Genomic DNA, 27,907 nt, shown 5'->3' with positions numbered 1-27,907 from the left:
ACGCACCTGACTTGTTTAGGCAGCGACACTCTCACGGCCCCAGGGCTGCTCCCCGCTCACTTTCCAGGTCCAGACCCTTGTGAACGGTCACCGAATGGCACACAAGTGGCCGCCTCTTCTGGGACTGCGCCCCCCGCCCCAGTCTCTGTGGGGGACTGGCTCCAGCCCCTGAGGACACCCAAATCCAGAGGCTCAAGTATTCGGTGCTGGCTTTGCATGTGGCCTGAGCACACCCTCCCGCCTACGAAGAATCACGTGCAATCTCGAGATGACCCCTAATGCAGTGTGAATAGTTGTTACACTGTGTTGTTTAGGGATCAACTCCGGAATTTTTAAAAAAATGTATTTTCACTCCTCAGTTGAATTCGTGATCATGGAACCCTCAGATCTGGAGGCAGGTGGCGCTGCAGAGCCTCACCACGGAGGAGCTCACTGGGCACAGAGACAGCATCACCGCTCTCAGGCTCAGGCTGGCTGACCCCGGTTACGGGGACCAGGCTGGATCTGGGGGCTCAGGGCTCTGGCCCAGGGCATTGGCTGGGTTGACTGTCTAGTCCCTTCTCAACCCCCATGGCCTCCTGGTGCAGGTCGGCGCTGCAGCCTGGACGCCCCAGGACGCCCACCCCTGGCACAGCTGCCCCACCTCATCCACCATCCAGGGCAGAGGCTCCAGAACAGCCCGGGCGTCACAGCATTGCCCCAAAAAGAACAGGGCCCAGGGGTCCTGGAGGGTGGATGAGGCCCCTGGGCAGGGCTCTGGAGACCAGGAGCCCGGGGGGTGCCCTGTCCCCACATTGGGGCTCACCGGCAGGACTTACACCCTGCAGGGCCTTGTGGGTGTGCAGGGCACCCACCGAAGGCCGAGCGCAGCCAGGAAATCAGGGAACAGAAGGCGCCCACCCCTCTGGGACTGGGTGGGTTGCCCCAGGACCGAGAGCACCTGGAGGGCAGGCCAGCACTGAGCAGAGCGGAGTCGGCACTTGGGTGCCAGGCCGGCAGGGTCCCGGCCGACAGCCCAGTTTGGTTGCCAACTTGGACGGGCCGACTGTGACAGTTTCTATTTCTAGCCAATCTGTGCAGCCCATCAGAGCCGGCTGCTCTCGGGTTTAACAGCCAGCTGCCTGCGGAGTCGCTGCTGAGAGACTAACAGGAAGTGCGTTTGCTGGTGGCGGGAGGGCAGTGGCCTGCTGAACAGGTGGCTAAAAATACCAGTTGGTGCCTCAGGGGGGCAGAGCAGCAGGTTATCAGGAGGCTGCTTCCTCCCCAAACGCACGGAAGGGCAGTCTCTGCAGACCAGCCTACCTCTCCATAGTCAGGGCCCTCCGTGTCAGAGCCCCGCCAGCAGAGGCAGAGGTCTGGGCACCGAATTACCCTAAAGCCGCCCCCCTGGGGCACCACCCGCGAGCACTGCCACACAGCCTGGGCTCCCCACTCAGCAGTGGGTCTGCCACAGCCCCCCCGACCTGGGCAGGTCCCTGACTTACCACGGACGGACAAACTCAGGCTCGGTGGTTCCTGGCCTGTATCTGCTCAGCGAGGAGCTAATGATGGAGCAGCCCGAACCTTGGGCTTCACCACAGCCTGCACCCGCCCCCACCTGCTGCGACCCATGGGCCCCATGCCCTGCCTGTGGGATGGAGGGAGTCAGCCTGGCCTCCTGGGCCAGCAGCAAGTGACCAGCCCTGGCCTTAAGCCCTTGCTGCGGGCGCCTGCTCTGTTCTGTGCCCTGCAGCCAGCGGGCCCAGCCGGGCCCCAGCCCTGCTGGCCAGGCCTCCCTTCCTCTCTGTCCCTTTGTCTTTCGCTTCTCACAGCTCACAACGCATTTCTCTGTACACGTCTGCTCCTGAGCCATCCCGGGGAGGGTGCATCGGGGCTGGCCACAGGCTCTCAAAATCGCATCAGTGTCCTGCATGCAAGGTCAGTGCATCCCCTGAGAGGTCAGTCTCGCCTCAGTCCCCCGCCCACAGTTCCTGGATCCCACCTTGACGTCCTGCCTGACCAGGGCCCCAGGAGCTTCTTCTGGGGGACCCCAGCAGGGCAGAGTGCAGGTGGGAGGAGCACTGAGCCTGTGCGCAGGCGGACTCTGGGCTCCAGGGAGTGTGCACCGTGTTCCTCCCCAGGGGTTTCCAGGGGCTCCTCCTCCACGCGGCTCCAGGCTGTTCTCCCCCCAAAAGCACGTGACTGCCCGTCTCCCCCACCCCGCCCACTTCTCCCCCCAAATCAGAGTCAAACCTTTGTTTCTTCCCACACGGACAGATGACGGGTGCCGGCTAGAGCATCGGGCCGCGGTTCCCTTATTGGGAGATTGTCACCCTGATCGCAGCGGCGCCCAGTCCCGGAGGCGCGCTCCGCCAGCGGGGTGTCTCCCGCAGGTCTGCGGGGTGGCAGCGGAGGTCAGCCCTCGGCCCCCAGCCAGCCAGCGTTTTTAGGGGTTGCCATCAGTCTTTCTTTTACAGTCTCTGAGCTTTGTGTCATGCGTACCCATTCCCAGACCAACAATTTTTCCGGTTACCTGCCTTTTCTTGGAATTTCTTGGTCTCCTTTGGTCCTTTCTTGGTCTGTTTAACCTGTTGATTCCTGTAGAGCTATCCCGGTGTAAGAGTGAGGCCGATGCCAGGTCAGCGCTTCGTTCCCTCACCCGTCAGAGCCGCCGGCTGTCCCCTGCTAAGGCTGTGGGGAACCCGGCCACCTTCGCGGATTTGCAGGAACCACCGGGGCTGGGCGGGCTACGGGGACTTCGCTTTCGGACTAGTGTGGCTTCGCTGCCGATCCGTAGTGCCAGTCCGCGTCCTCTGTCGCTAGGCAACCGCCGCGGAGCCGGTGAGACGAGCGGCTAAGCGGCTCCGTTGCTGCACCATGGACCCGGTCATCACGCAGGAGCTGACCCGCGCCGAGAGCCAGCAGGGTGCGCAGGCCCGGGGCGCCGAGACCAAGCCCGACCCCCAGCCTGTTGGGCTGGGGCGGCGGCCGGAGGCGGGCGGCTGCCCTTCCCTCCCCCGGGGCGGGGGGCTTGGCGGGAGCGTGAGTCGCCAGACGCGACCCCGTGGTGCGGCAGCGGGAGGGCGCAGCCCTGGGGCCGCTAGCCTGACCCGGGCTCCTGTGGGACGGTCTGCACGGTCCCCCGCTGCTCGGTGTTCACCGGCCATCCTCACCCGCTGTCCCGACAGATGTCGCCGCCCTAAAGAGGGCTTACGAGCTGATCAAGTCCGCTAACCTGGCCAAGTCCGAGTTCGACCCCAGCGAGAGCTTCAGCCCTGACCTGTTCGTTCTGTGCGCGGAGCAGGCCCTGAAGGTCGTGGCCCCAGGGCCCCTGGGCTGGGGGTCTGCCGGAAGCAGCAGGGGCGGGGGCGGGGAGGTGCCCCGAGAGACACTGCCGGGCCCCCCCCCCCTCCTCCGCACGTCCCCAGGGCACCGTGTGTTTACAGCGACCTGGCGGTGGTCTCCCGCAGATGGGGCAGCCGGAGGTGAGCGAGGACTGCATCCAGATGTACTTCAAGGTGAAGGGGCCCGTCACCCAGTTCCTGGGCCGAGCGCACCTGTGCAGGGCCCAGTTGTGTGCCCCCAAGTCCACGGACAATCTGGTGAGAGTGGGGCCCCTGAGCCACCTCCTGTGGTTTTGTCCCACTTCCTGTGGACCCCAGGCTTCCCCTTGCACCTACCCACCCAAGGGAAGGCGTCTGGCCACCTGTGCTTACCCCTGAGGCTGCCTCCATGCTCCTCAAAATTCCAATGGTCCATATTTTGTCCTCCTTCCAAAACTGTGTCTGGCTGCATAAATCTTAGATTTTTATCGAGAGTTCTGTTTCCTGTTGGTTTCCTACCTGAGTCCTCGAGTCCTACTTGCAGCCCCTTGGACTTTTGACCTGTGCCTCCTGGCGTCACGGCCGTGGCCTCACCAGCCGCCCCTGGGCCAGAGGGGAGCGTGCAGGGTGGAAGCCAGGGCTGCCTCTCGTCCGGCTCCTGCTGCGCACAGGGCTGCCGGGACGGCTCTGGCGGGCCCGGTGCTCACGGCGTAACCAGGAGCCACGACTGCTGACTGCTGCGTCAGCGGCAGCCTGGGTTTCCTCGTGCTTTATGTTTCAGGAGGAGTTTGAAAACTGTGTGACTCAGTACATGAAGGCCATCAGCTTCGCCAGAGGAGAACCCAGGTGGGCCTGTGTGGGAAGGTTGGGCCGGAGCCCACTGCCCGGTTCTCCGCTCGGACCATGGGGGTCGCTCCTGCTCTGTTTCTAATGCGCTTCAGTGTCACTCGCATCTCTAAGGTAGAGCTGGGCCGCAGAGACCGTCCCCATTGTTGTGCCCTCTGCTCTGACCAGTGGTTTCTGGGACCTGCAGGTGACCTTTGCCAGCTTTCTCCTTGGGCCTCTTGTCATCGGTTCCCTGGCCTCTTGGGGGCTCAGCGTCTCGGTTTCCTTCCTGTGCTGCCCCCACTGGCCGGTCCTTCACCTGGACCGAGGCCTCCTGTTTGTGGAGGTGATGGGGCTGAGACTCCAGCACAGTTTTCTGCCCAATTGACATTTGTTTCATCAAAACAAACATTCCTGGGACTTCCACCAAGATGGAGGCATAGGTGGAAGCACCTTGCTTCCGTGCACAACCAAATCTAAGAACAACTATTTTTAACAACAATAAACACAACCAAACCACACAGAAAATTGACAATACGGAGTCCAAAAAAAACCCCGAAATCCTCAGCTAAACTGGTAAGAGGGGCGAAGCCAGCAGCAGAGTGGGTTGACCCAAAAAGATCCCTGACCTGGTGGTGCGCAAGCAGCCGAAGGTGTGAATCGCGGGCTAGCTACGGGAGCACACAGGGAAGAGGTGCGCGGGCTGTCTGCGGTAGGTCGCGCATCTGCGTGCAGATAAACCAGTGAAGAGGCGAGCGTTGAGACCGCAGGGCGTGGGGCAGCAGGCTCGCACAATTCCAATCGGATAAACAGGCCCGGGCGAGTGGTGGGACTGGACGGACAGGGCTAGCGGAGAGGACCGCCATTGCTCCCTCTCTGACCCTGCCCCCACGCACAGCATCACAAACCAGCGACCTGGGTGGCCCCGCCCTGGTAAACAACTAAGGCTTAGCTCCTCTTACTTACCAGCGGGAACAGACCAAAAATGGCTCAAGAACAACTCAGAGCCCCAGAGCCAATAAATCTAAGTGATGAAGAAATAGCCAAACTTTCAGATGCACAGTTCAAAACACTGGTGATCAGGATGCTCACAGAACTGGTTGATTTTAGTCACAAATTAGAGAAACATATGAAGGCCAAACTAATTGAAATGAATGGTAATGGAAAGGAGACTGGGACTCAAATCAAGGGAGTAGACCAGAAGGAAGGGAAAAATGACCAAACAGAAAAGAATGAAGAAACAAGAATTCAAAAAAAATGAGGAGAGGCTTAGGAACCTCCAGGACATCTTTAAATGCCCCAACATCCAAATTATAGGGGTACCAGAAGGGGAAGAGGAACACCCACGAGTGGAAAACTTATTTGAACAAATAATAAAGGAGAATTTTCCCAATCTGGCAAAGGAAATAGACTTCCAGGAAATCCAGGAAGCTCAGAGAGTCCCAAAGAAGTTGGACCCAAGAAGGAATACACCAAGGCACATCATCATTATATTAGCCAAGATTAAAATGAAGGAGAGAATCCTAGAAGCAGCAAGAGCTAAGGGGACAGTCACCTACAAAGGAGTTCCCATCAGACTGTCAGCGGATTTCTCAAAACAGACCTTACAGGCAAGAAGGGGCTGGAAAGAGGTATTCCAAGTCATGAAAACCAAAGACCTATAATCAAGATTGCTCTATCCAGCAAAGTTTTCATTTAGAATGGAAGGACAGATAAAGTGCTTCTCAGAAAAGACCAAATTGAAGGAGTTCATCATCACCAAGCCCTTATTATATGAAATGTTAAATGGACTTACCTAAGAAAAAGAAGATTAAAAAGTTGAACAGTGAAAGGACAGCAAACTCACAGTTATCAACAACCACACCTAAAACAAAAGCAAATTAAGAGGACAGCTGGATCAGGAGTGAACCATAGAAATGAAGATCAGGTGGAGGATTAGCAACAGGGGAGTGGGAGAAGGAGAAGGGAGGAGAAGGTACAGAAAATAAGTAGCATAGACAGTAGATAGAAAATAGGGGGGAGGGTAAGAATAGTGGGGGAAATACAGAATCTAAAGAATTTGAGACACGTGTTCATGAACTAAAGGGGGAAATGGTGGGGGAGGGGTATGTAGGGTGGAGGGGAATGGAGGGGGGAATAGAACAAATGTAATGGCATAATCAATAAAAAAGTTAAAAAAAAACATTCCTGAAACGGTTAAGCCCACACACAGCCTCTTTAGACAGGATGCTGCAGTTAGAGGCGATTTCAGCGTAAACCCTGGGTTCGCTCGCACGCCATCCCACTGGCTGCCATTCGTGGCCTTCTTCAGCTGGCCCTGTACCGGGTCCAGGGGTGCAGCCCCTGGCCCTCCCTCAGCGGGGTCCTGCCGACAGGGAACCATGCCCAGCAGCCATGAAGCGGGGGCTGTGGGTGTCGTCATGGGGGGTCCTGGTCACTGCTGCACACCAGGGTGTGGGGGCACCTGCACAATGCCGGGTGGGGGGCCAGGAGCCTTGGGCGCTGTCAGGACCACCTTTAAAACAGACCCGGGTACAGCCAGGTGGAGGAGGAGCGAGCCTCTTGGTGAACCTGCAAAGGGACCAGCAGCCCTGTCTTACTCCTGTGCCCTGGGCCCTTCCCCTCCCTGGGTGACGGCGGTGGGCATTGCTCATCCATCTGAGGTCGGCAGAGAAGGCCGCCAGGCCCCCAGGCCCCTGCAAGGCAGAGCCCGCCCGAGGGGCCTGCAGCTGGAGAGTGAATCCACCCCTGGGATTCCGACCTGGCCTCCCTGCAGCCACAGGAAGAAGCCTGGCTTCCTAGGGGTGCCCTGACCTCCGCCACTTTGCATTTCCTGTTTTAAAATTTTTGAAAATTGTTACTCTATTACAGTTGTCCCAATCCCCCCCCCCCCCCCCCGTTGTTCTTCTTGGCCCAGCTCACCCCTGCTCCCACAGTCAATCCCCACACCGTTGTCCACGCCCATTGGTCAATCATGCATGTTCTTTGACTAGTCCCTTCCCCTTCTTTCCCCCAGTACCCACTTCCCTGTCCCCTCTGGTCGCAGTCAGTCCGTTCCCTGTGTCCTCGCCTCTGCTTCTGTTTTGTGCATTTCCTGTGCAAACACAGAGTCTGCTCCTGAAGGGTCTGCTCTCCCTCCTCCACCTGCCCAAGCCTCTTTCCACACTGCCCATCTGGGTGAGTCCTGCTCACTTTTCAGGTCTTGGCAGGATTCCACCTCCTCCAGGAAGCCTTTTTTGGTTCCCCCTGCTTTCGGCTCTTCTTGTCTATCCCTTGGGAGCCAAAAGAGGCCTTGCTCTGTGGTGTGTTTTCACGGGCAGCCGGTCACTGTGTGGAGCAAATGAATGAGAGAGGAGACCTCTGGTCTGGCACCGAGAGTCCATGGCTGGGTGTCCGTCGCTGGGGCTCAGCAGGAGGCACGGCCCTGTGCGAGCAGCCACCCCTGGGAGGCCCGTGCTCCTCTGCTTGCGCAGTGTGGGCCCTGCGTCTCAGAGGGGCTGCTGCCCTCTGGCGTGGACGAGGCCTCCCTGGGGAGGGCGGGGGCCAGGCTGTGCTGCTGGCCTCGTGGCAGATGCCTGCTCCCTGGTGCCGCAGGTACTACTTCCTGGTCTACAACGCGTCCGTCCTCTACTGGCAGATGGCCAGGCCCTTCCTCAAGCCCGGGTATCACCACCACCTGATCCCCAGCCTCTCCCAAATCGTGAGCGCGTTGACGCAGACCCAGGATGAGGACCAGGACTGGCAGGTGGAGCTGATGATGTGAGTGGAGGTGGCCTGCCTGCCCCTGTGCTGCCTGGTCCCCCCCCACCCCGTGCCCTCCCCAAGGGGGCAGTCACCCACAGAACAGGCACAGCCAGAGGATGGTTTTGGGCGAGTTGTCAGCAGGTGGAACGTGACCTTCCCAAGTGCCCCCAGTGACCATGAGCAGTGCCTCCTCGTGTCCCTGCTGAGCCCACCCGTGCGCCTGGGGTCAGGGGTCTGTGGACCAGGAGACCAGGAGAAGTGCAGCTGCTTCTGAGACACTCAGACACGGGAAGGGGCACCGCCCACCAGGGCGTCCGTCTCCGCTTTGTGCTGCCCAGGGAGCTTCTGGAGTGCTACCTGCAGGCTGGGAGAAGGGAGGAGGCCGCCGCGTTCTGTGCCACCGCCGTGCCCTTCATAAAGACTCACGCGCCGCACCGGTACCGGCAGGTGTTCGCTGTGATGGTAGGTCCGGCGGGAACCCTGGGGACCGGGAAGTGGCTTTGCTCTCTGTCGTTCGGAAAACTGTAGAACAGCAGCTGCAGGCTCACCTGCCGAGAGTCTAAGCTGCAGCTGCAGTCGCAGACGGTGCGACTGCACCGACTCAGAAACAGTGGGGCGTTGGTAAAGAGGAAGCTGTTACCGCAACAGCCTGTACGGAGACCCGTGACGATTCGTCACGTTCCGTGTACAGGAAAGCGAGCCAACACTAAGCAGGGTTAGGGAAAAGCGTCTCGTCAACCACAGAACTGACGTCGGGGAAGGAGCGCTAGCAGAGCGGTCGCTGCGCACGGGTCTGGACACCGCCCAGTCGTCCCTTCAGACCCGAGCCGCTGTCCTGCCCCCCTCGCCACAGGTGCGGCACGGCCTGGTGGGCGAGCTGCAGCTGAAGGAGGAGAGAAAGTCTTCCATCAGCCTGTCCGTCACCTTCTACATCAACCTGCTCCAAGGGCGAGTGCCTGCGGGGAGCGCGGGCTCCCCGGCGCCCCACTCTGTCCACAAGGGGTGGGGCTGCAGGACCCCCAGCGCCAGGCTCCTGCCCCAGGCGGGGTGTGAGAGTTGGCAGGGAAATGGAGGGAAACTAGAGGAGCTTGTGGGTGGAGCCCCGCTGGAGTGGGCGGGAGGGAGGTTGGGAGGAGACCTGCCCAGGTGTGCAAGGGGGCCTGGGTCCTGGGCAGCCAGGGGGCAGGGCCAGGCACCCCGCCCGGTGGGTCCTGGAAGCCCGGCCCAGGCACGGGGGAGCCGCCCAGGGGAGCCGAGGAGCAGGAGGGTTAGGCTGGCTCGTTCTGGGCCTCTGTCCAGTGGGAAACAGCTTCATGAGCGTAGAGTTTTTAAGGATGATTTGAAGGACACTGACAGCAGTTTGCTTATTTCGTGTTTGCATTAATTCTAGAAAACTGGATAAAAATGATTTACCTGAAGATGCCAACAAAATTCTGAAGGGGGCCTACAAACAACTGGGCCATTACAACCAGCAGCGCTTCCCTTCGATCGTGGAGGAGAAGTGAGTATCTGCATTCGCCCAGCTTCACAGCTGCGTGGGGGCCGGGGGGCTGCACGGGGGGGGGTCTGTGTGGGACAGCAGGAAGCTGGTCAGTCCGGAAGAAAGGGAAAAGCCGGGAAAGCACCAGGACTCCCCCTGCATGCCATGTGGAAGCTCAGGGTTTCCTCCAGCCCCTCCCATCCCAAGGTGGGGCCGGGAGGGGAGCCCCGTGGACACACAGCTTCTGAAAACCACAGTCAGCTCTGGCAGAAGCAGCTTATTTTTCGGACTGTAAGATGCACCCCCCCCAATTTGGGAGGAATAATGGTTGTTAATGCTGCCATGGGGTTCTGTGTACATTTACATCGATGAAATGTTGTATTATTTATGTTATTAAATATTTTACCACTCTTTTTTTTGCTTTTTTTCTCCTCTAAAAAAGGTGTGTTTTATGGTCTGAAAAATGCAGGACTTCCAAGTTCCCACAGGATCTCCCACCTGTGGGCCACCTGCGCCGCATCCGCGGGTGGAGGACAAACTCGCCCCCCCCCCCCCCCCCCCCCGCCACAGCTCAGTTCTGTCCTGGTGTCTGACCCCCGAGCTCAGAGTGAGGGGAGACCCTGGTTGACTTCCTGGGGGCAGGAGGTGAAGCCAGAGGCCGCCACCTGAGTGTCCCCTCTCACGGGGGTCACCCCTGCTTCCCAGCCCCGCGCCGGTCCCTTCTCCAGTGTTTACCTGCAGGAGCAGGCGGGGCACTGACGCGTGGTCACTGGCTGCTGTGACCGCTGTGCTCTCTGCCTGGCGTCTCTGGCCGTCTGGGGTGCGGCACTCGGCCCGCCAGGGCCTCTGGGCGTCCACTCTGGCACCGGGCCTCTCGGCTCCCGGTGATGGTCGGTTCCTCCGCACTCCTAACGTGTGGAGCTGTTTGGCCCTTTGCCTGTAGCAACGGTTCTGGATATTTTTGTAGATTGTCATTTGATCATTAATTTGGGGTGTCGTGGGCTGAACTGTGTTTTCCCAAAAGATGGGGTCGGGTCCCAGCGCTCACTGCCCCTGTGGAAATGGCTCCTTTGCGGGTGTGACTGAGGGCAGGGGAGGCCAGACCGCTGTGGGCCGGGCCCTGGTCCGGGGACTTCTGCTTTCACAGGAGGGACACAGGGACTCACCCCGGGAAGGAGGCCACACGAGGAGAGAGGGGCGCGAGGGGCGCTGGCCACACCTGGAGCTGAGGCCCCTGTTTCCTCCCTGCAGCTTCGGGGGGGCGGGCCCTGCGACCCCTGGACCTCAGCCTCCTGGCCTGTAGAACCGAGAGGTTAACTACTCGTGGTTTCAGGCCGCCCAGCTCATGGGAGCAGCTCTGGAAGCCCGGTGGGGCCACGTTGTCTGCCACCGTGGGGCAGGGCGGCACCGCCCGAGTGGCTTCGACCCTCGGTGTCGGTGGCCTGGCCGGGTCTGTGGGCTCGAGGGGGCAGGTGCAGCTCCAGGCTGCAGTGGCTCTGGCCCAGCAGGCCTTGCCACGTGACAGCTCGCTCATCCCAGCCAGTGCAGGGATGGTGGCCAGCGCAGGCGAGGCCACAGTGTTCTGTTCTGTCCTAAAAAAGTTTTCTGATTGATTTGAGAGAGAGACGAAGGGAGAGAGACAGACATCGGCTCGCTGTCCTCTGTGCACTCGCTGATGCACGTGCACTGACCAGGGATTGAACCCACAGCCTCGGCTGCTGGGTCGGTGCTCTAACGTGCTGAGCCACCCAGCCAGGGCTCCCCATTCTGTTCCCACTTCCTGTCAGGGCAAGTGCGCGTCTGGCCACGCCCACGCTGGCGTTTCCCAGGGCCCCTGCCCACACGGCGCTACTTTGCTTTTGTTTTCAGAATCCATTTGCTCTTTGAACTGGCTCATCTTTCTCTGACCTTGAAATGTGAGGACGTCTCCTCCAGCTGCCTCTCGGACTTGAAGAGCATGGACAGCAAAGTGAGTGCCCAGGACCGTGGGTGCCTGGCAGCTGCCCGCTGCAGTCGGACGTGAAGGGGAGGGACGGGAGGAGCGTGGAACCCCCGGGAGGCATGTCTTCTCCACGTGCCTCTTCCAGGCCCACGCTCCTCCCTTCTCCCGTGGTCAGAGCACCCGCCCCACCCTGTCCCCGGGCGTTTAAACCCTGTTGTTTACTGCGCTCGACCTTGAGGGCTGCAGCGAACACAGCTCTTGTGGGATGTGGGGTTTTCCCCCAAGTTCACGGAGATGACGGCACAGCGCTCGGCAGTTCTCACTCAGATTTGTGAGCACTTGTCACAGCGCCACCCTCCACAGGCAGCTCGAGTTCCCGGGGGCGGGGGGCGGGCGTCAGGGCCGCGTGCCGTCCGTCCGTGTGGAGGGTGTGGACCCCCTGGTACCGTCTCTGAGGGCGGCTTCAGCCCCTTGGAGTGAGGAGCCCTGCCCTTTGAGTGAGGATGGGGAGAAGATGGACATACAAGCCCGATGCCAAGAGGCTGTTTCGAACCTCCTCTCTGAGTGACGCCTGTGCCCAGAGGACAGGAGACCTGTGAATCCTCGGGACACCCGGCGGCCTGAGACAAGGCAGACGGTCCGAGCTGAAGGCTCGCTGACGGACCCACACGGACCTCAGAAGAGTCCTGAGAAATCCACCGTCCGTGACGCGAGCCGTATTTTCCTCTTCGTTAAGGAGATAAAAACGTCTTTTCGGTTTTCTCAGACCTGCATGCTTTGGAAACGTGTTGGGTTTTTAAATACATTTTTCTGCCGTGACTGGTATTTGCTGGGTTTCTGCCTGCAGTGCTGGGTCGTCATTTAAAATGGTCTTTGGCTGTAGCGACGTGCACAGTGGCTCCGAGATAGTCTCCGTGTCTGGTTCCGCAGGACCCTGGGAACCTCATTGAGATCGAGTGCCTGGAGTGCGAGTTAGAGGCGCTGCGGCTGGAGAGTAAAATGAAAACCTACACTCGAGCGGCTGTGGAGGTAAAGCCTGAGCAGGACTCAGACGCCGGCCGCGTGCGGCGCCCTGTGGGCTGGGAGAGCCGGGCCTGGGCCGTGACTTCTGGGCCGGGGCTTGGCGGGCTCCCTGCTGGCTCCCGTGTGCCGGGCGTGAGCGCGGCCTCCCTGGCCGGACGGGCAGGGTCCCGGGCGGCACCCCAGCCATGAGTCTCCACAGCTCTGCTCACGGTCTCCTGTGGCTCCCGGGGCCTCTGGGCCTGGTGGCTGGGGGGCTGGGCAGGGACTGTCTCCCACCGGGCCCTCCTGAGGTCCGTGTGGAGCTGCCGCCCCACCTGTCACACACAGGGACAACACGTGCCCTTGGGGAAGGTCATCGCGTCCCCATCCTGACCCCTGCCCAGGAAGGCAAAGGTCGCCCCTCCCTAGCGTGGGGCCATCAGCCTCTCTGGGCCTAGAAACTGGAGGGCTCCAGGGATGTGGCACTGTCACTGTGAGGGGTGGGGGCTTGGCTGTTTGGCTCCTGAGCTTTGAAGATGTGCCCGGGCAGCCAGGGGGCACGGGGTCCGGATCCCATGTGGGCCTGGCGCCTCTGGCTCAGGAGCAGCGTGAGTGGGGCCCTGAGGGCCCCGGGGAAGGGTGGAGTGGGGAGGCCTGTCCCCCAGGTCCTAAAATGCCACAGCCAGTCCTGTGTGCCGGGCAGGCTGTGGTCTTTGGGTAACACAGGCAAAGGGCGGGAGCCTCAGTAAACGTATGAGACCAGGAGGCCCACAGACCGGAGGGAGGCCCAGGAATGTGGGCGGAAGCGTCTCTGAGGCCAGCAGCGCTTCTGGGGCCGGGCACTCTGCCCAGGGGTGCGGCCTGCGGGCGTCCGGGGCTCCCGCTCCACCGCCAGCAGGCAACTGCACTCGCCTCCCACGCTCCTACCCGGCCACCGCCTCCCGAGCAGGCCCAGCGGAACGTGATACAGAGACTGGACGTCGCGCTGCAGCGAGCCACCGGCCTGGCCGACCCTGCAGTGCTGCACGTGGTGTGCACCACCCAGTGGAACCTGTGTCTCCCGCTCCTGCAGCACAACCTGCGGCACCACCTGCGGAAGCCGCTGACCAGGATGGCGGAAATCCTGGAGAAGGTGGACAGGTGGCTCGGGCATCTGTGTCCTGGGCTGTCTGCTCAGGGAGGGACGCGTGGGCGGGGAGAGCAGAAGCCTTCGCACCAGGGATGGGGTGAGATCCGCTGGTTCCCCCGAAAGTGCCTGGAGCAGGACGGCGAGCTGCCTTCGGTGGGGGCGAGACCGTCAGTTTGCCCTGCCCAGGGCCAGGCTGCCCTCACCGCCTGCTCACGCCGACCGAGGGCCAGCCTCGGCCCGTGAGTCCTCAGGGACACGCAAATGACCAGAATCAGCTCAGACCTCGAAAGCCGGTGCCAGGACAGCATCCTCTGTGCCCCACGAGCCCCAAAGGAGGAACCTGCTATGGTCCAGTGTGGCCCGGGGTTGGCTGTGAGCCAGCGTGCACTCACCTGGGGTCTGGAACACTCACCGGTCAGGGTGGGCGCGGGGATGCCCAGGCAGCATGACGCCCAGGACCACGTGCCTCTGCCCTGGGGTCGCGTCATTCACAACATGGGTTGAAGGCCAGTCCCGGGCCGAGCCCCGTAGTGCAGGGGGGTTTGTGTCTGTACCTGCACCTCTGTCTGCAGCTGTGTCTGCACCTGCATCTGCACCTGCCTCTGCACCGCACCTGCGTCAGCAACTCCACTCTCTCCACACCTGTACGCACTGACAGCTACACTCACACTTAGGTACACCTACACCTACAGTCTGCTCCTGCGTCCAGAGCTTGTCACATGTCAGTAGGCCAGCTGAGCTCAGTGCTAAGAAGACCCTCGTAGCAGGAGGTGGGGGGGGACCCCGGGGGATGCAGCCTGTGGTGGGTGGTCCCCGTCAGCCTCTGAGCTACTGCGAGACATCAGAGACCAGACAGTTTGGGCGCCGGGTGCGGGGCGCCTGTCCCAGACTCAGGGCTGTGCGACCTCCCGAGGGAGGGGTGGGTCTCCGAGAGCCGGGACAGAGGAGGGGCTCAGGTGTCCAGCGATGGCTCTGTTCCCACTGGGAACAGCCAACGGGCAAAGGTGAGAGGCCACAGAGCAGAGGGGCAGGAGCTGAGTGTCTCTGGGCCGGAAGGAGGGAGCTGGGGAGGGCGAGTGTGGGCTGAGGGTGTCGGCCCCGAGCCCCTCCCTAACATCCGGGCTGGAGAGGCTGGAGCTGCCCTGTGGGAGGCAGCCGGCTGTGCAGCGGGGGCCCTGCAGGGAGAGCCTGGGGGCCGCTCGGGCTTCCAGGAGGGAGGAAGCCGAGGAGAAGCAGGCAGGGCCTCGGCGGGAGGACGTGGGTCCCTGCTGACTGAGCAGGGGCTCCGTCAGGAGGGGTCCGGGGCTGGGGGCCAACCGGACCTGTCGGAGCATTTGTCCGAGAGCAGGGACAGGGTGGGGACAGCCCAGGAAGCACCATGCTGCCGGGGCCCTAGGCAGCGGTGCCCACGACGGTGTCTCTGGGTGTCTGTTTTGTCCCCGGCACGGGGTGCTGCGGGACGACCCCTGCAGACAGGGTGACAGCCCTGTGGGGGGAGCAGGTGTGTGGGCTCCACTTTCAGAGAGAAATGAGCGAGAGGGAGGCTGGGAAACGGGCACTGGGGCCAGAGAACGGCAGCCATGGAGGGCCGCCCGCGAGGGTGGCTGCCAGCAGCAGGGCGCCAGGATTTGGGCCCAGGCTGCAGGGAGGGGTCTTGGGGGGAGCTACATGGGGAAGCTGCAGCCGAGGCCACAGAGGAAGGAGCAAACACCAGGGAGACAGGCCCTCGGTGCAGTGGTCGTGGGGGCCGGGGGTGGGGGCGGAGACAGCGGGGAGCTGCAGGAGAGCGTTGCGGTACGGGCAGGGGGTGGGGTGACGGCACCAGCAGTCGGCGGGGAGGGCCCTGGCGATGCGCGCACCCTCGCGGCAGCTCTCCCGGCAGGGACCCCGGGTTTTCCGCACTGCTGCTTCTCGGTCGGTGGGGCTGTGGGGACCCCTGCCCTGTCCCCTGTGTGAGTCCTCAAGGCGGGGCCGTGTGGGGGGCCAGGGCCACTGAGGGTCTCCAGGGCAGCCCGGAAGCGCTGCCCCCTGACGCTTGCCGTGCCCCGCCCCCAGCCTCGCGGTCTTGCTCCGCTGCCAAGTGCACATGGAGCTGGCCCACATCGAGGAGGACGAGGACCGGCTGGAGCCCGCCATGGAGCACCTGGTGAAGGCCATGCGGCTGGACAGCCAGGGCCTGTACCAGGAGAGGCTGCGGATGGCCTTCAACCGGCTGCGTCTCTGCTCCACACTGTACCAGAACCCCGAGCATGCCGAGGACAAGGCCACCATGGCCATTGAGCAGGTGCCGCCTTGGAGGCCCGGGAGTCCCCGGCGCCTCTTCAGAGCCTGCGAATACTGGGCCCACACCCCCCTTCCTCCCACAGGCCAAGAAAGCCATGGCCAAAGACAGTGTCCGGAAGAAGCGGGCCCTCCTGGTGAACGCGGGCCTGGCACTGGCCCCCGACGCCTTCCAGATTGTGCTGGACAGTGAGAATGAGGCCAAGGGTGGGTGCTGCCTCCTTCCCCAGCATCGAGTCCCCTGCAGCTGTGGGGTGGAGCCCCGGCCTGCCCTTGGTGGGGACCGTGCTGGGCCCCTGGGAAGGTCAGACCCCAGCTGCCCTTGACCTCTGCCCAGCATACTTATCCTGTGGTCTGTGGCCCTGGAAGCTGGCTCTCTGCCCATTGTCCTGGCAGCTACCTTGAGGTGTCCTGAGGGCAGCTGGCACACGGGCTCCCAGCTCGGTCTGGGGGCCGGGGTCCTTTGTGTCTGAGGCTGAGGGGCCCCTCCCCCTGGTGGGGGAGGCGAAGGACGGGATGGGGTCACATCCAACAGTGGGAGGGACGGCTCTGGGGTGTGACGCCTCGCGCTGCCTGCGTGTCCCCTGCCGCTGCAGCTGCCCTAGGCAGCCACAGTGGGACATGCCTGGGTGCCCCTCGCAGGGTGTGCTGCTGGGAGCCCAGGGAGGTGGCGGCAGAGCCTGCCAGGTGGGGCGTCACCAGGTCTGGTGGCAGCACGGCCCAGGCCCACGGCATCCCCAGGGCCGCTGGAGCACTCAGAGTTCGCTCTTCTGTGCCGGGGAAGCAGCTCCAACACCAGCTGATCAATGTCCAGCCTCTCCAAGGGGCAGCAGAGGCTGCCTTGAGGGCCAGCGAACCGAGGGGCTTTGGTGGGTGGAGATGGGGCGGTGCCACCATGGGACTGAGTGGCGGGTGGCCAGGCTGACCCTGCACTACGCCGTGCCCGGGGGCCTGGCAGTGTCCCACCCACAGCCACAGCCCCTCTCCGCCCGGGCTCTGGGTGGCCGTGGCCTGGTGGTGGGGGGGCTGCACCCGATGACACCGGCCACCCCTGGACGAAGGGAGGTGCGGTCCCTCCGCATCGCAGGCCTGTCGCATGACCTTGGCCTCGTTTGCTTCCCTTTGCCCTCAGTCTCCACCGGGAAGAGCAGGAGCCGGTTTGCTCCGCTTTTCGCCAGGGCCCGGCACCACACCGTCAGCGTGGAGAAAGCCACCGGGCATTTGCGGCGTTTGGGGAGCGAGAATGAAAAGGAGAGGTGAGCAGGCACCTGGAGAGGCCCCCAGGTCCACACCTGCGTGGGGGGGGCCAGACAGTGACCTCCTCCAGCAGCGAAACTGCCCCCGCCCTGGCCCCCCCGTGGGGTCCTGGAGGCCGGCAGCGGGGGGCGCACGGCTCGGGGTAGGGACCTGGAAGGCAGCCCCCCCCACTGCCCCTGCAACCGGAGGCCCTGCCTGGGGGTGGGGGGCTGGGTGGGGTCAGGACAGTGGCTGGAGCTGCTTGTTGTGGACTCGGGGAGCCCTGTCCCAGGGCAAGGATGTGGTTGGGTGCTTCTCGGTTGTCACAGTGACGGGGACCAGAGAACCGCCCCTGTCCTCTCACCCCGACCCTGGGGGCAGCCTCCTCCTGTGAGGGCTGCCCTGCTGCGGCCAGGCCCTGGCGGCCAGTGAGCGTTGGTCATCTCGCAGCTGCTGTTCGAGACCCTGAGCAGCAGACCCGCCGGGGCCTGTTCCTCATGGGCCGCCGTTCGAGTGGGTCCTGGCTCTGCTGGCCGAGTCCAAGTTCACGGGCTCCCTGGTCTGGGTCTTTGGGGAGCAGAGTGCAGATCTGGGCCGAGCTCGCCAAAGTCGCCCGGAAGCAGGGCGTGTGGGACGTGTGCCGGGCGGCCTGCCGCTTCTGCCTCCTGTACGACAGCGTGAAGGGGAAGAGGCTGTCTCGGCTGAGGAGAGGTCAGTGCAGTGGCCGCCGGGCGCTGGGGGGCTGCCGTCCGGTCCGGGAGGGTGGGGGGCTGTCCGTGTGGGTCTGGCGGGCCTTCGAGGACACGGCGTTTCACAGATGCCGGCAGCCGACTGCCGAGGCTGCTCTCGGTGGCCGACGGTGACCACAGGGGCACCCCTGGCCAGCACCCCCCGCATCTGGCACCCTGCGCCGCCGTCTTGTTTGGCCTTCCCAGGCCCCTGGGGATCGCCAGGGGGCTGAGAAGAGGGAAGGGACCTGTTTTGAGTGAGAGCACTGAGGAGCCTGCGGGCAGAGGGCAGAGGGCAGAGGGCAGAGGCCGAGGTGCAGGCGTGGCTCTCAGGAGGGGGCAGGGGCTGGCTGCGCAGGTCAGCACCCGGTCTGGGGACAGGCCAGGGTGCAGGCCCCCAGGGGAGCCCTGACCTGTGAGCAGCAGGGACGCAGGGGCTTGCGAGAGGCACGCACAGGCCCCAGATCACACCGTTAGGAATGTCCGGTGGGACGGGACCCCGGCTGCCCTGGGGCTGGGGCAGGGCTCTGGCAGGTGGGGGGCTGCAGCCCTGCCCCGCAGTCTGTGCCCCGGTCTGAAGCGCCGCCGTCCCCAGGGAGGAGGAGGCGGGGCGGAGACAGCCTGGGCCACGACTCCAGGGCCCAGTCCCTGGCCACGCTGCGGAGGCCGGGGTCGCCCACCCTGCTGCAGAAGTTCGCGGAGGTGGGCTTCATCAACGCCGAGGTGCGTCCGGGTACAGGTGGGCTCGCGGGCATGGGTCCCCTCGAGCTGCCCTCAGTCCTCCGTGGTGGCCGCGGGCGCCCGGGAGGTTTTCTGGGGGGAAAGGAGAAGTCAAAATGCGATGTGTGCCGACAGAAAATTTCCTCAGAAGTAGTTTCTGAACTGTGCCTTGGCTGGCCCCCGTGACCTCCGGGCCGGCCTTGGCAGGCCACCGTCCACTTGCTGCGGTCAGAAGGCGTGGAGCTCAACAACTGCCCCACCCCCCCTGAGGACCTGAGCCAGCACGCGGCCGGCTACATGTTGGAGTCCCCCCAGGACAACTCCGAGTGGGTCACGTACAGGTAGGCGGTCGGCCTGGCCGGCTCTACGTGTCCGTGGGGCGCGGGCTGCTGGGCGGGGCTGGTGTGTCACGTGAGGCTTGTTCACCCCGACCGCCCTGGTCACCGGGAAACGAGAGGTGCTAGGGGCCCTGTCGGCAGTGGGAAGGCAGGAAGGGGCAGCTCTTCAGTTCGCTCAGGTGAGTGGTGGACACGCCGGGACGGCTCCCTGGGCGGGTGGTGAGGCGTCTCCTCGGATTGTCCAGGAGACCAGCCCACGTGCGGTGCCCGGAGCCCGACACCGTGGGGCGGGCACTGTGTCCAGTGTGAGGGTCCGAGTCCTTCCTTGATCTGACACTCAGCACTTTGGAGAGTGAGGGACTGAATGTCCGCATTGTCCCGTCCCGGGGGCTGAGCACACTGGTGCTGTTCTGCCCACCCGACAGACTGGGGCCCACTTTTCCTCGTGTCCCTTTCTCTCGGTCAGCGGACTCTCCCAAGCCCAGGCCCTGGGGTGCCGCCTCGCCGTGCAGGGTGTAGCGTGGGGGCGCCCCCCGCCAGGGGCTGGGGGAGGAGAGCGGGCGCCCGTTCCGAATAAACAGTTTGCCGTGGTGCTGGGAGGGCGCCCGTCCCTGGTGGCCCCGTGTGACCCCTGGCCTGGCCGCGTACGGCCCTCGAGGGGCTTGAGTTTGTGAAATGAAGCAGAGGAAGACGTGCTGGAGAGACCGCGTGGAGCCGCCGCGCCGGGGCGCTGCCGGGCACTTTGCAGGAACGCTCTTCTGCGCCCCGTCCCCGGGCAGACAGCTGTCACTCATGTCGGGGCAGAGTGGGACCTGGTGGCCCTCAGCGGAGTGACCTGTGTGGGTGGGGTGGCCCAGAGGGGACAGGCAGCCAGGCTGGCCTTTGGTCAGGGCTGTGTCCTCAGACCCGGAGGCCTGGGAGGTTTGCTGACCAGGGACAGAGCGAGAGGGTCTCATTGTCACGTGTGGCAGAGGGGCGTGCCCTGGGCAGACCTCAGGCTTGCACGGGTGCCTTGGGCTGGGAGAGGCCTGGAGTGCAGGGAGAGCCGGCTGTGCCCCTGCAGGACCTGGGTGGAGAGCCTGTCCCAGCAGGCCATGGGCAGCTGGCTGCGCTCGGCGGAGATCGGGCAGGAGATGCGGGAGGCCTGGGTCGTGCAGAACGCGGTCGTCTACGTCCTGAACCACAACCACCACCTCATCACAGCTGGGCGGCAGAAGGAGCTGGTGGACACCTTGTACCGCCTCCTGAGCATCGTCCAGGCCACCGGCCACAACGGGTGGGTCCTGGCGCAGGGGCTGTGGGATCGGGCTGGGTCGAAGGATGTCACCCTTCTGTGGTGTCACCCTTCCAGGGAGGGGCGGGCTGCCGACAGCTGGTGCCTGGAGGGGACGGGCCGAGGACAAGCCTGGGGGACACGCGGAGGGTGCTGTCTTGATCCCAGGGTCCCTTTACTAGCTGTGCACCCTGAGCCAGGCACCCACCCTCCCTGAGGCGGTGCGTGGGAGCAGACAGAGTGGAGGCGGCGGGGCTTGTGGATCCCTGAGTCACTGAGGGAGACGGGGGACGGGGGCGACCCCCTCGCTGGGGTGTGGGGCAGGCGCCAAAAGTCGGTCCCCATGCTTTCTTGTCCAGTGGGACCTGGTGAGGGGCCAGTGCCCCCACCACTAACACTGGAAATTCGGCAGCTTCAACTTGGTCACAGTTTTATCTAAGCGAGATGGAACTTCAAAACTCTCCTAGTGTTTTCTCTGTTTTGGCTTTTAGTCTGGGGACTAACATCTAAATATTTGCACTGGGTATGCCAAAGCAGAAGTTCGAGAATGATTCGGAATGTAGCAACGTATGACGGGGTAGTTTTTAAAGTCGGGGGTAGTGGAGAGGGCGCTGTCCCCTCTGCCGTCGGCGCCTGGAGGGGCCGCGGGGACCTGGGCCCTGCTCGCAGCTGCCGTCCTGCCGGATTCTGCTGCAGACAGCGGTCAGCCGAGTCCCTGAGTCTCAGCATCTGGGGGGCGCTGGTGACCATTGTAAACACCCTGACCTTGCTGGCGAAAAACACGAGCTTCTGGTACAAGTGCCTTCGTCTGGTAACGGACGGAAATTCTCAGGCCACGGCCCAGGGCCTGCTGGACGCACTGGCCAAGTGAGCAGGTGGGCCTTCCTGTCCAGCCCACGTGGCTTCACCCTCTCAGTGTGAAGCCCCCTGGGACGGGGACCGAGCGTCACCTCAGCAGGCTCATCACGGCCAGTGTCCTCCCCCGACGCCTGGGAATGGTGCCCGAAGCCGGTGCTGAGGGCCGGGCGGCGACCCTTCCACTGGGTCCCGGAGGACCCCCGGGCCTCACCCGCCGACGCCCTGTGTTCCAGCGACCCTGTCATGCTGGTGACACTCTGCAACACTCTGGCTCGCGGCCTCATCATCAGCTGGATCCCAACGCAGACGCCTGAGAAATCGAAGAAGCCCGTGCGGTCCAACGCATTCCACAGCCCCCTGGACTCCGAAGCCGCCTCCGAAGTCAGAACCGCGGTGGAGGTACGGCCCGGTGGCCTGCGCGGGCGGCTTCTCCGCACAGTCGTGCTCGCAGTGCAGGGATGGCAGCGGCGGGGGTGAGACGGGCCGCTGGTCCAGCCGCCGGGAGTGGACGCTGGTGGTAGGGGGACGTGCATCCTTCTGAGAGCCAGGGTGGGGTGTCGGGGAGCGAGCGTCCACAGGGCGAGGGGGGGCAGCGCCACGCCGGCTCCCGGACCCGTTCTCACGCCGATGGTGTGCGCCGTGGGGGCTGTGAGCCCACGGGAGTAGCTTCCCAGGGGATGTGGACGTCACTGTGGCCTTCTGTGACCAGGGGGCAGATCCACGGTCTTGGCAGGGCCTGGGGAGCGTTTGGTGACCCACCGCCCGAGTGTAGTTCGGAAGAGGCTCAGTGAACGTGGAAGAAAGCAAGTCCCTTGATGGCTGGGGGGGGGCCGGCCAGGACCTGCAGCCAACCTGCGTGTGAGGAGGGCGGGCAGCGCCCTAGGAGAGGAAGCACGGGGGTGGGGGGCGTCCTGCCACCGCCCGGGTCTGGCGTGTGCAGGGCTGAGGGTGCGGGAGGGCGGGCCGCACGCCTCCCTCTCGGCCATCGCTGCACCCAGGACCGGCCCAGGCTGGCGCGTGGCTCAGCCGCCGCTGTGTCTGGGCGGGAGCCTGGCCACTCGTGGTCAGTGACTCGGGCCTCTCCATTCAGAAGTTTGGTTTTCAGGACAAGCACACCTCCGTTCCAGGTCTGTGAGTTTGCCCTGAACCTGACCAGCGGGGCGGTGCCTGAGGACACGGTGCCCACGGAGGCCCGGCAGCAGCTCATCGCCACCTGGGTGAAGGCCAAGCAGCTGCTGCAGCAGCAGATCGGGCCCCGGCTGGGCGTGGACGAGCAGGTGCGACCGGCGGGTCTCGGCTCCGGCCATCCCCGCCCCGCTGGCGCCCGCCCTCCGCCGGCAGCCAGGTCAGCCCAGTCGTCTGGCTGCTGTGCCCGCTGCGGCTCCGTGGCACGAGGTCCCCAGGAGACAGAGTTTTACACCGAGAGCCCCTGCTACCGGCACCGCACACGCCTTTTACAGGAGTCAAGTCCCCATGTCCCAGCCCCGCCAAGGCCCTGGGGCTCATGGATACTCTCTGCTCCCCGCCCCCCAGAGCACCAACGAGGACATCAGCTCTGTGACCAAAGTCCTGGTCGCTCTGGAGATGTACTCCTGCAACGGGCTGGGCCTCATGGACTTCACGGTGCCGCCCCTGGCCCAGGTGGGTGCTCGTCCTGCTTTGCACCCTGGGGGCAGAACCCTGCAGCCTGAGGCCGCTTGGTCCAGCCCGGCTGTGCAGAGGCAGGTCAGGGCGGAGGGTGCAGCCTCCTCACTGCACCGGCCATCCCCTCGCTGTGGTTCCGTACAGCAGCTCCCCCCCCTCAGTGGCCTTGCTCAGGGCATGATGTCCCTGGGGGCACGGAGGCAGTGTGGGCCTGGGCACCCGTCACCCAGCAGCTGACCCTGAGCTGGAGCCTGGGCCTAGGTTTGCGACTGGTGACGTGGTCACTCAGCCTTCCTGGCTAACCCCGGGGAGGGCCTTTCCCAGCCAGGTCTGTCTGGGGTGACGTAACTCCCAGGCCCATGGCCACCAGCGGACAGCGCCTGTGCTGCGGGCCAGGGGAGGGGGCTGGACACCTGCACTGAGTGTCCGCCTCCGCCCTGCGCAGCTGGTGAAGATGGCCTCGGCGTGCAGCTGGGCGGAGCCCCTGGTGGAGCTGCAGACCCTGGCCCGCCTGAGCCACTTCGCCTACGTGGCCCACGACCACGAGACCACCATGGCGTGCTCGAAGAAGGCCGTGCAGATGGGCGTCCAGTGCCTGAGGCAGTTCAGCCCGTGAGTCGGCTCCCTGGCTCCTGACCTCTGCGTCCGGTGACATGGCCGCCGCCCCGTCTCCCCCAAGATCAGGAGGGCCTTGGAGAACGCTTGTGGTCACGCATTTGCGTGCAGGGCACACACCGTGACTGGGGGGCCCGTGCAGAGGTTACGGGGAGGGAGCACCAGCTCCTGGGCAGGCCCCCACTCAGTCTGTGCATCCCCAGCAGCCCCGTCCAGGTGCCGGGCAGCCTCTGCCGCGGGCTCCGTCAGCCGGGCCACGATGCCCCTGGGCCCCCGGAGAGCCGGGCTCAGCAGGGTCCTGAGGCTGCTGGAACCTCAGGAGCAGCGAGTGTTGCCCTCCCCAACAGCTGCGCTAACCCTGATTCTGAGAAGGCGGCAAGTGCCCTACATACATTAGAACGTAATTAAAGGGAGGTTTGATTACGTCCTCTCCCGCCTGCTCTTGGCCTGAGGGCTGCAGAGGCTGCCGCTGCCCCAGGTTCCGGGACGGCCCAGGGGGGCCTCGGGTCCTTTGTTTTTCTGACAGTTTGCTCAGGCTCACAGGCTCCGTCCAGCTGATCGGTAAACTGTGCCCACTCTTTCCTCTGTTTTCAAAAGCCGGGCCTTTAAAAACCTGTTGCGAATATAAATATTTCTGCGGTAGACATTGTTTTCCTTGAGGTTCTCTTCAGCTAACTTCCTGAACCTATTTTCTTTTTTAAAAGATTTTGTTTATTTACTTTTAGAAAGAGAGGGAGGCAGGGAGAAGGAGGGAGAGAAACATCCATGTGTGGCTGCCTCTCTCGCTCCCCCTACTGGGGACCTGGCCTGCAACCCAGGCATGTGCCCTGACTGGGAATCGAACCAGCGGCCCTTTGGTTCACAGGACAGCACTCGATCCCCTGAGCCACACCGGCCAGGGCCTGAACCTATTTCCTGGAAGTCCACCTCAGCGACTCATGTGGCCGGGGCCTCGGACGTGCTTGGGGCACAGGCAGGTGCCCTCGAGGGGCTGTTCACACATCATCTCATTTATTCCTCCGAACGGCTGTCTCCACACGGCAGCCGGGAAACTGAGGCAGCGGCCGAGTCACCCAGCTGGTGGGTGGCTGAGCCAGGGTGGGAGCCAGCCCATGTCAGGAGAAACCTGTCTGGCAGACCCTGACGCGACACAGTGTCCTCGAGACTGCGGCCCCGAATGCAGAGCGGCTTGTGTTAAAGGACAAATCATCGTGTGGGTGGGAGTTTCAACAACGAAGCGAAAACCCTAATAAAGGGCTGAGTGGGGATTCCAGGACCAAAAAGTTTGACGTCTCCGTCATGGAAATGACTCTGAGTGGATGCATGAGGAGCAGACAGCCAGGGCGCTGGGGGACAGCAGGGGGACGGGCTGGAGAGGGGGGCAGACGCGCGCGGACGCGGAGATGCAGCAGCTGAGATGTTTTCCAGCTGGATCCAGAGCAACCTGAGACCCAGCATTTTCAAGGAAGGGGCGGCAGGAGCAACTCCGAGAAAACCCGGCCGGTCTCCCTTGTAGCGGGATGGCCGAGGCCACACCTGGAGGGGGGCGGGAGAGGGACCAGGACACATTCCACGCAGGATGACAGCGGCAGGGTTTCGGACCTGCCCACGGCGACAAGAGGAACCTCGTCAGTCTAGACCCTCTGCCCACTGAGCAAGGCCTGCAAAAACCACAGCAAAATCAAGACGTCTTCCGATTCGCTGGTGCTGAGAGGATCCCACTTTAACAGACCGCAGGATGGGGGACACCGAGGGAGGTGACGCTGGCACGCCAGGCTCTGGCCGAGAGGAGAGCGTAACCCGGCTTGCCCGTTGCACGCCTGTGCTGAGGAGGGCGTCAGCCTGTTCGCAACAAGAACCATGCGCTCTCGCCAGAGCAAACACAGAGGGAGGCGTGTGACGCCAAGGGTGGGGAGGAGACGCGGGGAAGCCCGTCCTTGGTTCTCTTGTGGCCTGAGGGTCGAAGTGAACCGAGCGGGGGCAGCCAGCCGGTGATCCCTGCCTCGGCCCCTCGGGCAACGCTAGGAAGACTGCGGCAAGAAGGCGCACTCCATCTGCAGGCCAGGAGGTTGGACGGGACCCTGGAAAGTGCCTCAGGAGGGAGACCAGGGGCTCGCCGGGAGGCAGGAAGGCGAGGGGCGGAGCCTCGTGGATCCCTGTGTCAAGGTGGAGGTCAAAATGCAGTGTGTCCCGCGGGACACGAAACCAGGACCTGGCAGACGCTGCAGCCTTTTTCATTTTCAGGAGACTCTTTCGATACAAAGACTCAAGCAGAAGGCCAAAGGCGGGAGCGGTCGTCCCTGCAAACACTCCGCCGGTGTGGCGCTGGCCCCCGCACGGAGGTGTCCGGTCGGGGACACGGCCTCTCATGGGGACAGAGGGTGGAGTCAGCAAGAACACAAACATCCCGACCGTCTGCCCCTTGACAGCGGCGTGGTCAGGGATCAGGAAGCGCAAGCCAAGCACTTGTGCAGCTGGAGCTGTGGGCTCCGGCTCCTCTCTCAGGAAGCCACCACCTACGGGTGGGGACTATCTGCTCTCCTCTCCTCGGCGCCGGTGGGGGACGGCCCAGCACTGGGCCCGGGCGGGTGCCCGGTTCCCCGGGGGCCTGTGCTGCTGGACGAGTCCGTCTCGGAGGATGTCGGGAGACGCTGGGGGCGCTCGCCCTGCCCTACCCTTCGTCTCCCCCGAAAGGAGTCTTAGGCTCCAAGGGACCCACGACACTTGCAACCAGGGGCACAGAGGCCCCTCGCCCTAGGCTGCACCCCCACACCCGTCTGCCTGCAAGGCCCCTTTTCTCTGAGTGCCCAGCGAGCCAGAGCGGCCTGCCTGGGCTCTCTGCTGTTGCTGCTTCTGCCTTGGGCCTTCCTTTGTCCACTGTCCTCTGCTTTAATAGCTGTCCTCTCAACAAAAGTAAAATAAAGTAAAAGATGCCAGATGCTGCTGCCTGGTGGTTCTGCGGGGGGCTTTCAGGAGGCCTCTCCGGGCGCCCTGGGCTCGCTCACCTTTCTGCACAACAGCCCCGGCCCACCCGGGCTGTGCGCTGAGGGTGCTCTGCCCGCAGGGTCCAGCAGCAGCTGGCCGCAGAAGCGCTGAGTGCGGCCGCCTGCGTCCAGGGCCGGAGCATCGTGGAGAACCTGAAGGGGCGGAAGCAGCTGCGCCTGGTGGCTGCCAAGGCCTTCACGGAGAGTGTGAGGTCAGTCTGTGTGGCGTGTGTCTGGGGCCCTGTTGTGTGTGGGGACTCGGTGGCCCCAGTGCCCCAGAACGCAGAGCCTGCCTCGTGGTAGGGCCTGTCTCGGAGGCCGGCCCCTCCGGGGCCCGTGATGAGGGTGGGGCCCTGGCGGGTGTCCCTGGTGCAGGGCCCACTGCAGGGACGACCAGGAGCACGTCCCGTGGAGCACGGCCCTGCTGGGCCCGGTCCTCACCCGCCCTCTGAGGGCCCAGGAGGCGAGGCTGCCCCAGTGTCTGCAGCGTGGAGGTCGGGTGGGCCCTTTCCAGGTTTGGGGGCATCGCGCAGAGCAGCTCCCTGGTGATGCTGGCCGCCCGGCACTACTGGAACAGCCAGCTCCCGCTGCTGTCCTCCGCGGCCAGCAGGAAGAAGGCCAAGAGCGCCATTCAGAGGATCGTCGCCATCATCAACCAGGTGGAGGCCAAAAAGCAGGTGCGGCAGGGCTGGCTTCCTGGGCCCCACGGACAGACTGACCCCTGGGAACCGTGCAGATGGGGGTGGGGCCGGGACCGGGGGCCAGCAGGGCGGGGCGGCTCCTGGCTGAGCTCGGTGCTCTGACCTCCCCTCCCCCACCCTTCTCTTCTGCCCCCCCCCCCCAAGAGAGCCCTGCCCCTGCTTTGAAGCTCCCGAAGGAGAGCAGGGGGAAGGTAGGGGGGCAGGACTGTGGGATCAGCTCAGGGAAATGCACAGAAGCTGCTGAGCGAGGCCCCCACTGGGCTGGGCTGCTCTCACCTAGCTGACACCCTCCCCGCCCCACCCTGTCCCCAACCCTCACCCTCACTCACTGAGCACAGTGCCCCCAAGTCCCCTCCCCGTCGGAGCCTGGGTCCGCATCGCCCTCCTCCCCAGGGCTGGAGGATGGCGTTCCAGGATGCGCAGACCCCATGGGACCTGCTGTGGGGGCCTCGGGGCCCCTGCCCGGGGATGGAGCCGCTGGGCTCCGAGGTCAACCTCGGCGGGGACCCGCGGCCGTCCCCACTGCGCTTCCCCTTGTCCGTTCCCAGCAGCGGTGCCAGGGCCGCCCTTTTCCGCCTCCCGCCAGCACCTGCTTTTCCATCTCTGAGGCCGGAGCCGATCCAGAGGCTGGAAGTGGGGACTGGCTGGGGTTTCATTTTCCGTTTATTCAAAGACCAACGTGGTCGAGCGCCTTCCAAGGGCTCGCGTCTGCGTGGTCTCCCGCTCGTGAGCGACAGCGGCGGCGGGACCGGTGCCCGGTCGCCCTCACTGCCTCCGTGCAGGCGCGTCAGAGGGTTGCCGAGATTCTGTTTCTTGCCAGGTCAGCTCAGGCGACCTCTGTGTGTTGGGGATTTTTCCATTTCTCTAAGCCATCGAATTTGTTGGCGCACGGTTGGTGGTGGGCTCCTCTCAGGACCCTGTTTGCCTCCCTGGCCCGGGCAGGAAAGTTCCCACCTTCTTTCTGGCTTTTGTTGTCTGGTCTTTTCTTTTCCTCCTGGTCATCTAGCTAAAAATGTGTCCGTTTTGTTTATCTTTTTCAAAGAGCCAGCTTTTGGTTTCACTGATTTTCTCCGTATTTTTCCCTCTCTTCTCTACCTTCATTGTGC

General features: G+C 63.7%; 1 protein-coding gene across 1 annotated transcript in view; it reads left to right on the top strand.

Moving 5' to 3' along the window:
• Window positions 1–2,844: 2,844 nt before the first annotated feature.
• CFAP46 (cilia and flagella associated protein 46) overlaps window positions 2,845–27,907 on the top strand; it is a 55,565-nt gene continuing 30,502 nt past the window's right edge. Inside the window, exons 1-24 of the mRNA XM_053668593.1 lie at window positions 2,845–2,905; window positions 3,168–3,292; window positions 3,450–3,581; window positions 4,084–4,148; window positions 7,722–7,886; window positions 8,210–8,333; window positions 8,725–8,819; window positions 9,262–9,372; window positions 11,221–11,320; window positions 12,224–12,322; window positions 13,245–13,435; window positions 15,480–15,708; window positions 15,791–15,911; window positions 16,837–16,960; window positions 17,521–17,651; window positions 18,264–18,391; window positions 18,596–18,729; window positions 19,790–20,002; window positions 21,091–21,256; window positions 21,985–22,134; window positions 22,391–22,498; window positions 22,947–23,113; window positions 26,181–26,312; window positions 26,615–26,777. Coding sequence (XP_053524568.1) covers window positions 2,857–2,905; window positions 3,168–3,292; window positions 3,450–3,581; window positions 4,084–4,148; window positions 7,722–7,886; window positions 8,210–8,333; window positions 8,725–8,819; window positions 9,262–9,372; window positions 11,221–11,320; window positions 12,224–12,322; window positions 13,245–13,435; window positions 15,480–15,708; window positions 15,791–15,911; window positions 16,837–16,960; window positions 17,521–17,651; window positions 18,264–18,391; window positions 18,596–18,729; window positions 19,790–20,002; window positions 21,091–21,256; window positions 21,985–22,134; window positions 22,391–22,498; window positions 22,947–23,113; window positions 26,181–26,312; window positions 26,615–26,777 — 3,222 coding nt within the window. The 5' untranslated portion in view covers window positions 2,845–2,856. The remainder of the gene's footprint in view (window positions 2,906–3,167; window positions 3,293–3,449; window positions 3,582–4,083; window positions 4,149–7,721; window positions 7,887–8,209; window positions 8,334–8,724; window positions 8,820–9,261; window positions 9,373–11,220; window positions 11,321–12,223; window positions 12,323–13,244; window positions 13,436–15,479; window positions 15,709–15,790; window positions 15,912–16,836; window positions 16,961–17,520; window positions 17,652–18,263; window positions 18,392–18,595; window positions 18,730–19,789; window positions 20,003–21,090; window positions 21,257–21,984; window positions 22,135–22,390; window positions 22,499–22,946; window positions 23,114–26,180; window positions 26,313–26,614; window positions 26,778–27,907) is intronic.

This window comes from Artibeus jamaicensis, unplaced genomic scaffold (assembly GCF_021234435.1).
Source record: "Artibeus jamaicensis isolate MK-2021 breed Jamaican fruit bat unplaced genomic scaffold, CSHL_Jam_final contig_490, whole genome shotgun sequence".
In the NCBI taxonomy this organism is placed as follows: Eukaryota; Metazoa; Chordata; class Mammalia; order Chiroptera; family Phyllostomidae; genus Artibeus; species Artibeus jamaicensis.
This window is presented reverse-complemented; position numbering and strand designations above follow the sequence as displayed.